This window comes from Oncorhynchus kisutch, linkage group LG17 (genome assembly GCF_002021735.2).
Source record: "Oncorhynchus kisutch isolate 150728-3 linkage group LG17, Okis_V2, whole genome shotgun sequence".
Classification (NCBI taxonomy): Eukaryota; Metazoa; Chordata; class Actinopteri; order Salmoniformes; family Salmonidae; genus Oncorhynchus; species Oncorhynchus kisutch.
This window is the reverse complement of record NC_034190.2, coordinates 65,148,596-65,161,804: the sequence shown is the minus strand read 5'-3', so window position 1 is coordinate 65,161,804 and position 13,209 is coordinate 65,148,596. Positions and strand designations below refer to the sequence as shown.

Here is a 13,209-nt window from a genome sequence, read left to right as displayed (position 1 = left end):
CAATGATTTTAGAGGGTGGAATAATTATGATTTAAATGGTTTCTCTGTCCAGAGATGTCTATACAAGGCATGTTTGACTACCTCTGGAGGTGGACAGGAGGATCTGATCAGAATCAGATCACAATGTGTCTTTTGATTGTCTACACCTGACTAAAAATGTTGGCACATTCAGAATGTGGACAAGATCAGGACAAAGGATGCAAGTTAGAACCAGGTATAAACAGGGATTCTGAGATGTCCTCCTTAGTCTCATAAACATATTTAAAGAAAAGGGCTACTTTGACATCAAATAATATTAGAAATTAAACTCAATTACAGTATGTTTATTTTGAAGTGTTTTTGACAGGAACAAGCTCATAATCTTGTTTCATTTCATCTCTGTACATACTTTTTAATATTCTTTTTTTGTACAGTTGATAAAGGTACATGCACGTGTGCATCTACATCTTCATCTTCATGGGTTGAACACAGTAGGCGAGCATTTAGAGAACAAACGAGAGCTACAAGTAATGTAAGAACAGCAATTCCATTCATTTAAAAAGACAATACAAAATCCAGACATTTTTACATGAGCAATAACAATTTTCAAGTGCAAATACCATTATCAACTCTATGATACATCATAGCAAACTCATGTAAAAAAAAAATATTATAATAATACAAAACTCAACCATCTGATGTGTTCAGGCTGCAGGGACAGAGGGATGAAGAGAGGGAAAGGATGAGTTGAGACAGGTGGAAACAGTGAGCGCTATGGACTGTTTGCTATTGACATCGAAATGTTGGAATTAAAAAAACAGGGTGGTATAAATACTAATGGAAACTTTAAAACAAACATTCAAAAGAACACAGATATGGCAGATGTTCTGTGATGTGTATTAAACAGTTCCTTCTGACTATGAGGTCTGCATGGCTAGGCCACGCTTGTCTTGCAATTTAGCAATGTGGTCAAAATCCTTTTCTCTTATCCAGAAGCACCTGTGCTTACAACTATCTAAAGGTATTGTGCAAGAGCTTTTACCATTTACACGGTTTATTTTCTCTTTTATTTACAAAAAAAACATCTAAAATAAAATAAAAACAGAGTTTCCAAGGGAAATCCATTATATTTAAGAGCCGTAGCTAACATGTTGATTCTTCTTCAACAAAGGTTTGAGTGTATTAGGATTACTTGTTATCATTGTCATTTGTTTTTACATTGCAATAATTCCATTGTAATATTATTGCATTGATCAACTATATTCGTTTTTCAACATTATTGTAGTGGGATGCTGAATATAAAGTAACTTCATTCAAAACCCTAACGCCAGTCACAATTTATAAAAATGAGTCCAAGAAAAGACAATCCTTTGTTATGTTTTGACAAATATTAACATTGTTTTTTAGTATTTCTTTGGACACAAAGAGAGGAGTAGCACAATGGAGACTTCATTCATTGCACTTATACAACAAAGGTAGGATGACAGGCTCTAGATTTAGTGCACGAGATAATAACTAGGCTTTTGCCGTGCGGACAGTCTTTGGAAGAGCTGGTCTTATTGGGACAGAATCTGACGTGGGTGTTTGGGGAAAAGGGGGCTGGTGGGGTGGGGGGGTCTTTGGATTAGGGAGAGGGTGAAGAGGACATGGAAAGAAAATAGTTTGGGGATCCTGCTCAAGTTTATTTAGATTAAAAAGGATTCAAACCGTGCCAATTTTTTTTCCATTATTTACAAGATTGAAAGAATAACATTACAATCAGTTGGTAATCCATGGATGAAGAGGCAAATGTGATATGACTTTCAACTTACATGAGGACTGGCGGTAGAATTGTATTTATACTTATGATGCATCTCTCCGAACATTATTTTATATTAATGCAATGGACTATTAGTGTGACGCGAGCACAGAAAGACGACTTGAAATTGAAGAATTAAAGTGACCTTTTTAAGAGAAGCAGCAAACGTATGTCCCTCATAGACATTTATCTGTCTCTCCCTCACCAGTCATGGACCATAGAGACATTTATCTGTCTCTCCCTCACCAGTCATGGACCATAGAGACATTTATCTGTCTCTCCCTCACCAGTCATGGACCATAGAGACATTTATCTGTCTCTCCCTCACCAGTCATGGACCATAGAGACATTTATCTGTCTCTCTCTCACCAGTCATGGACCATAGAGACATTTCTCTGTCTCTCTCCCTCACCAGTCATGGACCATAGAGACATTTATCTGTCTCTCCCTCACCAGTTATGGACCATAGAGACGTTTATCTGTCTCTCCCTCACCAGTCATGGACCAGAGACATTTATCTGCCTCTCTCCTCACCAGTCATGGACCATAGAGACATTTATCTGTCTCTCCCTCACCAGTCATGGACCATAGAGACATTTATCTGTCTCTCTCTCACCAGTCATGGACCATAGAGACATTTATCTGTCTCTCCCTCACCAGTCATGGACCATAGAGACATTTATCTGCCTCTCTCCTCACCAGTCATGGACCATAGAGACATTTATCTGTCTCTCCCTCACCAGTCATGGACCATAGAGACATTATTCTGTCTCTCTCCTCACCAGTCCTGGACCATAGATACATTATTCTGACTTTCATCTGTGATTCTCACAAATCTAGTTTTCTATTTATTTTCCAAAATGTCCATCACCTTCTGGATTTTTTTTAAATAAACTACAATTTATACACTTTGTATAAGTTAACTTGAATATAGACTAACAGAAAATATCTGTAGGTAGGCAACAGACAGTTATACAATCTGGACAGAAGAAAAAAACATAGAATAACTGTTTTAACAGTAATACCTTAACAAGAAGTTGCTCTAAGAGCTCAGATATAGTAAGGCTTTGAATGTTGTGGAATGTAACTATGACATGAAACTGACAGGTCCTTCTCCTTGAGGACTGCTTATGGAGGATATAGATCTACAAAAGGTTATTCATTTATCAAAACAGACTCATCCTGTCATGGTTAAAGCTGGAATTCAAGTGAAAGACTATTTATTAAAGCACGTTTACGATAACCCTGTTCCAGCTCAAAACAAATGTGACAAACATATTGCCCTTACATCCTTCTTCCTGTTTGACATAAATGCCTCTACCATTGTCCATTTTGTCAACAAACAGACAACATGCGTCATCTGAAATGCACACATATCCTTCTAATTATGGATTGCTGTGAAAATGACAGACAAGGCCATCTATGCTGATAATATAAACAAGAATGACAACAGCAACAAACCAAAAAATACAATGACACAAACATATTGGAGTCGTGATAAATATTCAGAAAGAAGAGATGGGCAAGAAAGCCTGTACTGTACTTTGACTCAAGTTGGTTGGCTTCAGATACTGCATGGTTTTGGAGAAATTAAAATGGCATACAACTAAATACTGCAAAACAGATTGAGTATGAGACTGCATAGTGAAGTGTGTCGTCAAAGCCTACAGTATGAAAAAATAGAAGAAAAAAATAGTAATTTTTTGTCAACTTGTTAGAAGTCCTGTGAGAGTTTGTTGTTTGGCCTGTTAGAGGGGGGCGGGATCTGGTCCTTCAGGGGCGGGGTTTGATGTGGAGACTACTTATATGGTCGCAAGAAGGCGGAGACTTTGCTGCTTATGAGGCGCAAGAAGGAGCGCGGCAGCATCTCGCTGAACTCCCGAGTGGTGTACTTGAAGTAGTTGTTTGGGTGGGCCAGCACGTCGAAGAGAGTTTTAATCAGCTTTTTATCCTGATAGGAAGAAGAGAACAACGCAGCACACTTTACTGAGAAGTATTCAAGTATACAAAAGTATTTATTCAGACAATACCTGACTTGAACATGAACATGACCCACTGAGGGATGCAGTAGCATGTATCTTAGCAGCAGACACTAACCTTTAGGATTTCTTGATGGTTTTCAGAGGCATAGAGTCTTCCATCTCTGACAATGTCCTCTACAAGCTGTTCATAATCCTCTGTGAATCCACAAAAAACACATGATACAGTAAACACCTCAGAATCTGAAGACTTGCCCCCTCTGTTTCCTCAGTGGGTTTCTGTGGTGGGTGAGAGTTTACCGTCATAGGTGACATAGGGGATCTGGAAGCCTCGGGCACTGTTAGCCTCGTTGGACTTAAAGTTGATCCAGAGTCTGCGGGAGCGGGCGGTGAAGGCTATAGGGCGCTCGTACGTCTGACACGTCTCATAGGTGGTGATGGATGTGGCCGACCCTGGAAGAACAGACGAGATACAGAGAAGATTAACAAAATACTTTGCACATTGGGTATGCAGGCACTCAATCTCAATCTGCTCTTATGATAACTTCCTCAACTTGAAAGCTTCTCAAGTAGACGCCTTAAAAACTAAAACCTTCAAATTGAACTATGAATAGTACAGCATTTGTTGTTTGAGAATTTTCAGTATTTATTGAAACCTACATCTCTATAGAGTGGATTGATATTGTGGAACACCCCACTGGGTTGAGAAGAGGCTGGTGATGGGAGGACGGCTCCTAATAATGGCTGGAATGTAGTGAATGGAATGGTATTAAACACACGCGCTGGGTTATATGAGAGGTGCTTACAGTTCTTCCTCATAACCAGTACGTCTCCACACTCGTCCTCTGAGGGCAGGAAGATCTCAGGCACCACCATGAGGATCTTGCGCTTGTTGGGTGGGTTGATGATCCAGATACATTCCACATTAGCTGGGTAGTTTCCGGGGTAGTTGGGCGATTCAATGTAACCTGTGAACTCTCCCATCTCTCCTCTGCATTCTCGGTCTAATGTACGTGTGTACACACACACACACACACACACACACACACACACACACACACACACACACACACACACACACACACACACACACACACACACACACACACACACAGAATAATACAAGTTATTTCTATTTCTATTTGGCTAGGTAGATAAAATAAATATTTAAATTTGTTACGTGTGGACCAATTCCCTTTAGGGTAGTTTATGCAACCTGGATTTTTAATTTAATATTCATAGAAAAGGTATGCAAATTAAGGCTCAAGGCTACATTTTTGAAAGTCCAAAATAAAAAGTGATTCTGTCAGAAAATGCATTCTGTATGCAAATAGCATGTTTATACAATCAGGAACGTACTCTTGCACTGAGAGACACTGGTGGCCCCATCAAAGTCTGTAGTGGTGTTACCAGGACAGGTGATGCAGTAGTTCTGTCTGAACTCTGTCTGGTAGCTGCCCAGAGGGCAACGAATACAGCGGTGCACAGTAGTGTTGTAGTAGTGGCCAGGGGAGCACTGAACTGCAGAGAGGAGAGGGACACACACATACGCACACTTACAAACCAAATCTGAGGTGAAATAATATTGATGGCACAGGATAATATGACGTAACTGACCTTTGACCTCACAGTCATGGAAGGAGCTGGACCCCTCCCGTTTGGTGCTCAGCCCCCCTCCGCAGGGAAAGCATAGGGTCCGTCCCAGGTCAGGCTGGTAGGATCCAAACGGGCATGGCTGGCATGGCTGAAACCCATCACTGGAGAAGTAGCCAGTAGGGCACTGACCTTGATGTAGAAAACAGTAACAAGACATTTTCAGTCAAATAGAGATGTACAGTACCCTGTGCTGCACTTCACTATAGGTTACTTTACAATGTTGGCACATGCAGACATATGAATGGATAATTAGTGCAGTCTGCCATCAGGGGTGTGTATGTACCTGCACAGGAGGAGATGTTGCGTGCCCCAGCAGGTCCATGCCCATCACTGCCAGGGCACAGGTCACAGGCCAGCTGCCCCTCCCTCTCCTGAAAGGTGCCAGGTGGGCACTGGATGCAGCGCTCCTGTTCCCCTTGGTAGTACGATCCTGGCAAACATCTGACTGAGAGAATAGCCAGGAGGGGTCTGGTGAGAGAGCTATACAGTACACACACTGACACCAAACACTCCTTTCTCCAAACTAACTAGCGCACCACAGCTCTGGAAATGTTTTTGTATTCAGTACATGAGAATATAGGAATACATAAGTACACACGAGTCATAAATAGTCCTGAGAACCCATGTCAGTTTATGGTTTGTGTCACGTCAGTGTCTTGACTGTTTATGCCATCTGTGAACATTTTCGTACAGAATCATGGTCTGCATGGTAACTGATGACAGAGAAAGATGGCTGCCAAACTGGTCTTTCTTACCACAGCGTCCGCTGTCCTTCTCCCGTCCTGGACCACAGTTCTCGTGGCCTGCTGAAGCGACCTGGGGCAGCTTCTGGGCCACCTCGTACTCCAGCCCAGCCACACGGATCAGGAAACGGTCCTGGTTGATCGACTTCTTCAGGGCCTTGATGTATGTCTTCACTTGCTTCTCCATGCGCTGGCGCAGGCAACTCAGGTTACAGCTTCCTATGAGGGAGAAGGGACAGTACATTAATTAAGCAAGCATAAATAAATCAATCAGTCAATCACAGTGTCAGGGAGGTATATCAAAGCAGACATCTTGTAAATCTCAGTACTGATTGACCTGTGGTGTCTCCTGGCTTGACCTCCGCCTCGAGCTCCAGGGTGATGCGTGTCACTTCTTTGTTGGTGGGGTTACGGACACGACGCCCTTTGGCCTTCTTGGAGGAGTCACATTTGAGGTTGACAAACGTAACCAGGCAGTTATTGCAGGGCTGTCCACTTCCTAGAGACACATTATTGTAAAACAACATTGTAAGTTACTGAGTGTCAACATCCATGCTGGGTCTTTCATGGGTTAGGGGTGGGGTGGTAGCGTTGGTCTGTTAGCAGCATATGTTAGACAGATTACTGGCTTCATTGCACATAATCACAGTGAGGGTTACTATGTAGCAAATACACAGAGACCCACTTACCTACAAATTTGCTGTTGAATATGCACACACTGAATATGAGACATACAGAAAAAAAGAATGCACTGTAGTTGAATTGTCAGTTTTTTTGTAAGGCCATCATTACCAAGGTCTGGAATGTAGGCCAGATGTGGCCCCTCACCTGGCCCCAGCGCTCGGCCCCTGTCCTCAGCCCTGCCTGTCAGCTTGGGGTGCAGGTGGCACTTGGCATCTTTGATCTTGAAAGAGGCGGTCTGCTTCACTGGAGGGGCCCCTGTTTCTACAGGCAAACAGAACAGTGCAGGTGGATGGGTGTAGAGGAGGACCACACTACAATAGAACCATTCCGTCCACAACAGTTGCATATATGCAGTGGCACAGACAGGAACAATATACAAACCCATTGATACTGACCACAACCCCTAACCCTAACCCTAGATCCAGCTGCAACCCTAACCCTAACCCTAGCTACATCTGCAACCTTCTGCCTAAGTCCTAAGAATGCCTCTGTAGGACACTGTACCTATGCAGCTCAGACTGCTGCTTGTGTTCAGCCTGGCTGGGGATTTGCCTCGTAGGATGGGGATGCCACAGCTCACTGTATAGCTGCTGTCAGATTCTGTAAATGATTCAACATATCATTACAGCTTCAGTCAGAAGTCATTTAAATCAATAGCACACAATATTTGAGATAGAAACTGTAACAATGTGTATTAATGCTGATATTGTATATGGATGCCTCTACCTGCCAGATAGTGAGCCTTGGAGGTGCAGGTGAGGGAGCAGCTCTCTTTCTTGCCTGTTTTACTGCAGGTCAGAGTGGTCTTGGGAGCTAGGCCAGGCAGACATTTCACAAGCTCTGGATGAACATAAAAACAACATCACAATCATACACTACTCATCAATTACAACATCCTTTCCATGACTTTGGAACCAAGCCATAATGTGTGTTTCTATGTCCTGACCACCGGGTGGTGGTGTTGTTACATACCAATGCAGTCCTTCCTGTTCCAGTGCAGCTTGTATCCAGTTGGACAAGTACACTCATAGCTGCCCTGAGTGTTGACACAGCCGTATTTACAGCTACCGCGGTTTATACTGCACTCATCAATATCTGCAGAGGAAAATGGACAGTCATGACAATGTACAGGTAAACTTGAGTAAATACTTGAGATAAAAACTTGAGATACAAAATACTTTGAAACCCAGTGCTGAGTTAATTAAGCAATTAAAACATCCCAGAATGCTTAGGGTTATGTATAAAAATGCCCAGTTGCTCATTATTTTGGCTACCATGGCAAGAAGAAATACATATCTCAAAAGGGGTCTCAAATGAGAATGTGGTATAAAGGGTGTGTGTCTCAATCACCAGATCTCAACCCAATTGTAACACTAATGAGAGATTCTGGAGCGGTGGCTGAGACAGCTTTTTCCACCACCATCAACAAAATGGAATTTCTCATGGAAGATGGTGTCACATCCCTCCAATAGAGTTCCAGACACTTTTATTATCACAGTTACCTGTGTCTAGACCCAGCTACCAAAACACTCATATGAGTGGAAATCCACAAGGCAACAATTCAACACATCAAACACATAGACATACAGTACCAGTCAAAAGTTTGGACACACCTACTCATTCAAGGGTTTGGAATGCTATTCCAACAGCCTTGAAGGAGTTCCCACATATGCTGAGCACTTGTTGGCTGCCCTTCCTTCACTCTGTGGCCCAACTCATCTTAAACCATCTCAATTGGGTTGAAAATAGTAAAAATGAAGAAAAAACCTTGAATGAGTAGGCGTGGCCAAACTTTGGACTGGTACTGTATGCACACTCACTCACTCACTCACTCAGTTCTACTGTCAGTGATCACGTCTACAAAATATGAATGTCTGTTTTTATAAACAGGCCTGATTTCTCATTTGAATCCAGGACGTGATATCACTGCTTTGCATTTCCCCTTGGTCAGAAACTTCTCTTCCCACCAAAATTCTCTCTCTTTGGGAAGAAGAACACTTGGAGGGACTTTACAGAGCCAGAGAGGAGTAAATGATAATAACTTTTTAACACACATTAACCAAAACCAAGGCAAGGCGGTGTGGCTCGGTTCTGAGGATGAGGAGGACAAGGCAAGGCGGTGTGGCTCGGTGCTGAGGATGAGGAGGACAAGGCAAGGTGGTGTGGCTCGGTGCTGAGGATGAGGAGGATGAGGAGGACAAGGCAAGGCGGTGTGGCTCGGTGCTGAGGATGAGGAGGACAAGGCGAGGCGGTGTGGCTCGGTTCTGAGGATGAGGAGGACAAGGCAAGGCGGTGTGGCTCGGTGCTGAGGATGAGGAGGACAAGGCGAGGCGGTGTGGCTTGGGCCTGAGGATGAGGAGGACAAGGCAAGGCGGTGTGGCTCGGTGCTGAGGATGAGGAGGACAAGGCAAGGTGGTGTGGCTCGGTGCTGAGGATGAGGAGGACAAGACAAGGCGGTGTGGCTCGGTGCTGAGGATGAGGAGGACAAGACAAGGTGGTGTGGCTCGGTGCTGAGGATGAGGAGGACAAGACAAGGCGGTGTGGCTCGGTGCTGAGGATGAGGAGGACAAGGCAAGGTGGTGTGGCTCGGTGCTGAGGATGAGGAGGACAAGGCAAGGTGGAGTGTCTCTGGGCTGAGGATGAGGAGGACAAGGCAAGGCGGAGTGTCTCTGGGCTGAGGATGAGGAGGACAAGGCAAGGCGGTGTGTCTCTGGGCTGAGAATGACAAGGCAAGGGGGTGTGGCTTGGTGCTGAAGATGAGGGGGGACAAGGCAAGGCAGTGTGGCTTGGGGCTGAGGCTGAGGATGAGGAGGACAAGGCAAGGCGGTGTGTCTCTGGGCTGAGAATGACAAGGCAAGGCAGTGTGGCTTGGGGCTGAGGCTGAGGATGAGGAGGACAAGGCAAGACGGTGTGGCTTGGTGCTGAGGATGAGGGGGACAAGGCAAAGGGGTGTGGCTCGGTGCTGGGCCAAGCCAAGCTTAGCGACAGGGACACCAGCCGAGAAACACAGATAATAACAGTGATTGATGATGTTGCCTGCTGATAGAATATCGATTAGCTTGATTATTCAGCGTGAATAAAACAGTCTGCAAGCCTCCACTGCTCTCTCCCACCATGAAGAGGATGACTTCATCAATAGTGTTTGGCTGGGGTTGTGTTGTCACAAAGCAAAGGAGATGCATCTGTCTGTCAAGCAGCTTGTCTGAAGAAATCTGACCTTCACCTTGAATAACTCCATTTAGAGTTTTTCTCAATTGCTAAAACACGATTTCTGAAACCTTGCTCCATTTCCTGAAAACATTAAACGCAAAACCTCATCTTCAAGCACTATTTACATAACCTCTGACTCCTCTTGCAAAATGAAACATTCACCTCAAAACAGTTTTACCTGTGTTCAAAATCAAACACTGCTCTCAAATCCTAAACAAAGTGATCAAAATTATATTCACTCTCAAGCAGTCAGTAAACAACACACCAAAAAATAGAAAACACATTGTTCAAAACATACAAATCTCAGGGAGAAGTACATTTTTAATCTAAAAAAATATTCATATTTTCCCGTCATTGTCTTTTGATGAACGAAAACATGTTCTATCATAGTAGCTCAAAACTGATCAGGAATTACTACTCTGCTTTGCTCTTTGCAATTTTGTTTTTTGTTCTTCCTCCTCCTTGTACCCCTATTTTTACAGTACTGTACCCTGCATCTCACAAACTTGTCCTTTGTCTCTGTGATACTGTAATTCTTGTTCTTTGTTGATATGAACCTGCAACCAGTCAAAATCTATTGAGCAGTCAGTACTGTTAATAAATGGAAAGCACAATGTTCAGGGCCATACAATTCATCCATTGTACACTATACAGCCTACAATGCACTGTACAACAGTATCCATTCTCAGACTTTCTCCTTTCCACCTTTAACAACCTGTTTGCTCTCTGAACTGGTTTATATTGGTTGTGTCGCATCATTTGAAACTGGTTAAATCAATTTTGAGTGGTTGTGTTCAATCAATGACATTGTATTTTATTGTTGCCACTTGTGTTTACCAGTATGGATGACATGTGCATTAGAGTGCAGAATGTGTTTTGAGAATGAGAATGTGTTTAGAGTTTTGCTGAAAAGTCTAAGTGAGATCTGCAAATTATGTTTTATCATGTGAAATGGTTTAAGGTATTGACAACAGACTGCATAATTAGCTAAATGAGTCCAGGCAACTGAGAACTTTGTTCAGCCAATGGGTTTTAGTGTTTTAGCAATTGAGAAAAACTGTAATGAGAAAGAGAGAGAGTGAGAGAAAGAGTGAGAGACAGAGAGTGAGAGACACAGAGAGAGAGAGAGAGAGAGAGAGAGAGAAGAGAGAGAGAGAGAGAGAGAGAGAGAGAAGAGAGAGAGAGAGAAAGAGTGAGAGACAGAGAGTGAGAGACACACAGAGAGAGAGAGAGAGAAGAGAGAGAGAGAGAGAGAGAGAGAGAGAGAGAGAGAGAGAGAGAGAGAGAGAGAGAGAGAGAGAGAGAGAGAGAGAGAGAGAGAGAGAGAGAGAGAGAGAGAGAGAGAGAGAGAGCGAGAGAGAGAGAGAGAGAGAGAGAGAGAGAGAGAGAGAGCGAGAGAGAGAGAGAGAGAGAGAGAGAGAGAGAGAGAGAGAGAGAGAGAGAGAGAGAGAGAGAGAGAGAGAGAGATTCAGTTGAAGAAATCAACTCATTCATCCCAGAGGCCAATGTGGGATTGGAGAATAAGAGTGGAGAGTCAAAGAGAGCAAAGAGAGAGAAGAAAAAGACATTCAGATTGACATGAATGCTGACCTCATGCATCATTATTGTCTGTGGATGATATCATCCGCTGGTGTCAAAGGCATTACTCCAACTCCAGGGGGGAACGAAAAGAAACATGAAAATGAGCTAGCTCACCCGCCGGCTCTTGCTTTCTTCAATAGGCATCAATACCTGTCATCTCCCTGACACGCAGACACACATTCTTCTGCCCCAGACTCCAGTGAGACTGAGAGGCTGTAGAATAGGCTAATCACAGTTTGACTGTGAAGGTCAACAGTAAACAGAGGGCACCATGTCTGTAGAGAATGGGGTACCTTGTCTTCTTAAAAACTTCTTAGGCCTAGGGGGCGGTATTTGGAAGTTCGGATAACTGACGTGCCCAAAGTAAACTGCCTGTTACTCAGGCCCAGAAGCTAGGATATGCATATAATTGGTAGTATTGGATAGGAAACATTCCGAAGTTTCTAAAACTGTTACAATAATGTATGTGAGGATAACAGAACTGATATGGCTGGCAAAAACCAGAGGAGAATCCATCCGGAATTCTTTCTTTTTTGAGGTCACCACCTATTCAGACACTTGTCTATGGGATATTCAAAGGAAATCCTCCCAGATTGCAGTTCCTATGGCTTCCACTAGATGTAAACAGTCTTTAGAAAGGGTTTCAGGCCTGTTTTTTTATTTAAATGAGCTAGAATTTGTAGTTTTTCAAGGTGGCTATCATTTGGACTGTAGTCTTGTGGCACGTGTGGATGAGGGTGCGCACTTCGTTATTTATTTCCGGTAATGAACATACTAATCTCCGTCTTAAATTGTATCATTTCTTTACATATTAGGGTACCTGAGGATTGATTAGAAACGTTGTTTGACTTGTTTGGACGAAGTTTATTGGTAACTTTTGGGATTGCTTTGTCTGCATGTTGAACGAATGGAATTACTTTTTGGGGATATAAAGAAGGACTTTATCGAACAAAACTACCATTTGTTGTGTAGGTGGGACCCTTGGGGTTGCAAACAGAGGAAGATCTTCAAAGGTAAGTGATTTATTTTATCGCTATTTCTGACTTTTGTGATGCCTCTGCTTGTTAGGAAAATGTTTTTAAAGATTTTATGTGCAGGGCGCTGTCCTCAGATAATCACATGGTATGCTTTCGCCGTAAAGCCTTTTTGAAATATGACAAAGCGGCTGGATTAACAAGAAGTTAATCTTTTAAATGATGTATGACACATGTATTTTCATGAATGTTTAATTTAAAAAAAAAAATTGTATTTTGAATTTCGTGCTCTGCAATTTCACCGGATGTTGTCGAAATGGGGCGCTAGTGTCCCACCTAGCCTTAAGAAGTTTAAGTCTACTCAATGCTTATCAAGTGATTGTAACCAAGTCAAATTCAACACATATATAAGTTGTATTCTAATGATATCTAATATCAACTTGGTTTTATGTAAACAACATATTGATTCATTCAGATGGAATAATCAGACAATAACATCTACTCTACAGCTAGCGTACCACCTCAATACATGCCTCTCTCACTTTAACGCCACAATGTAACTCCACCATGTGGTTTTCCTAATGTCTCAGTCAGGGTAGTCTCTC

The 13,209-nt window shown here is 42.9% G+C and overlaps 1 protein-coding gene across 5 annotated transcripts in view; it reads right to left on the bottom strand.

Moving 5' to 3' along the window:
• Positions 1–302: 302 nt before the first annotated feature.
• LOC109908106 (signal peptide, CUB and EGF-like domain-containing protein 3) overlaps positions 303–13,209 on the bottom strand; it is a 125,121-nt gene continuing 112,214 nt past the window's right edge. For 2 of the 5 annotated variants that reach the window (XM_020506573.2, XM_020506576.2), the window contains 13 exons: positions 7,812–7,934; positions 7,566–7,679; positions 7,344–7,439; positions 6,948–7,100; positions 6,493–6,654; positions 6,168–6,374; positions 5,696–5,857; positions 5,374–5,541; positions 5,116–5,277; positions 4,563–4,760; positions 4,057–4,209; positions 3,875–3,954; positions 303–3,728 (listed from right to left, as the gene is read on the bottom strand). In XM_020506573.2, the coding sequence (XP_020362162.1) occupies positions 3,576–3,728; positions 3,875–3,954; positions 4,057–4,209; positions 4,563–4,760; positions 5,116–5,277; positions 5,374–5,541; positions 5,696–5,857; positions 6,168–6,374; positions 6,493–6,654; positions 6,948–7,100; positions 7,344–7,439; positions 7,566–7,679; positions 7,812–7,934 (1,931 nt within the window). In that variant the 3' untranslated portion in view covers positions 303–3,575. The remainder of the gene's footprint in view (positions 3,729–3,874; positions 3,955–4,056; positions 4,210–4,562; positions 4,761–5,115; positions 5,278–5,373; positions 5,542–5,695; positions 5,858–6,167; positions 6,375–6,492; positions 6,655–6,947; positions 7,101–7,343; positions 7,440–7,565; positions 7,680–7,811; positions 7,935–13,209) is intronic. The other 3 variants (XM_020506575.2, XM_020506577.2, XM_020506574.2) reach the window with 2 other exon arrangements.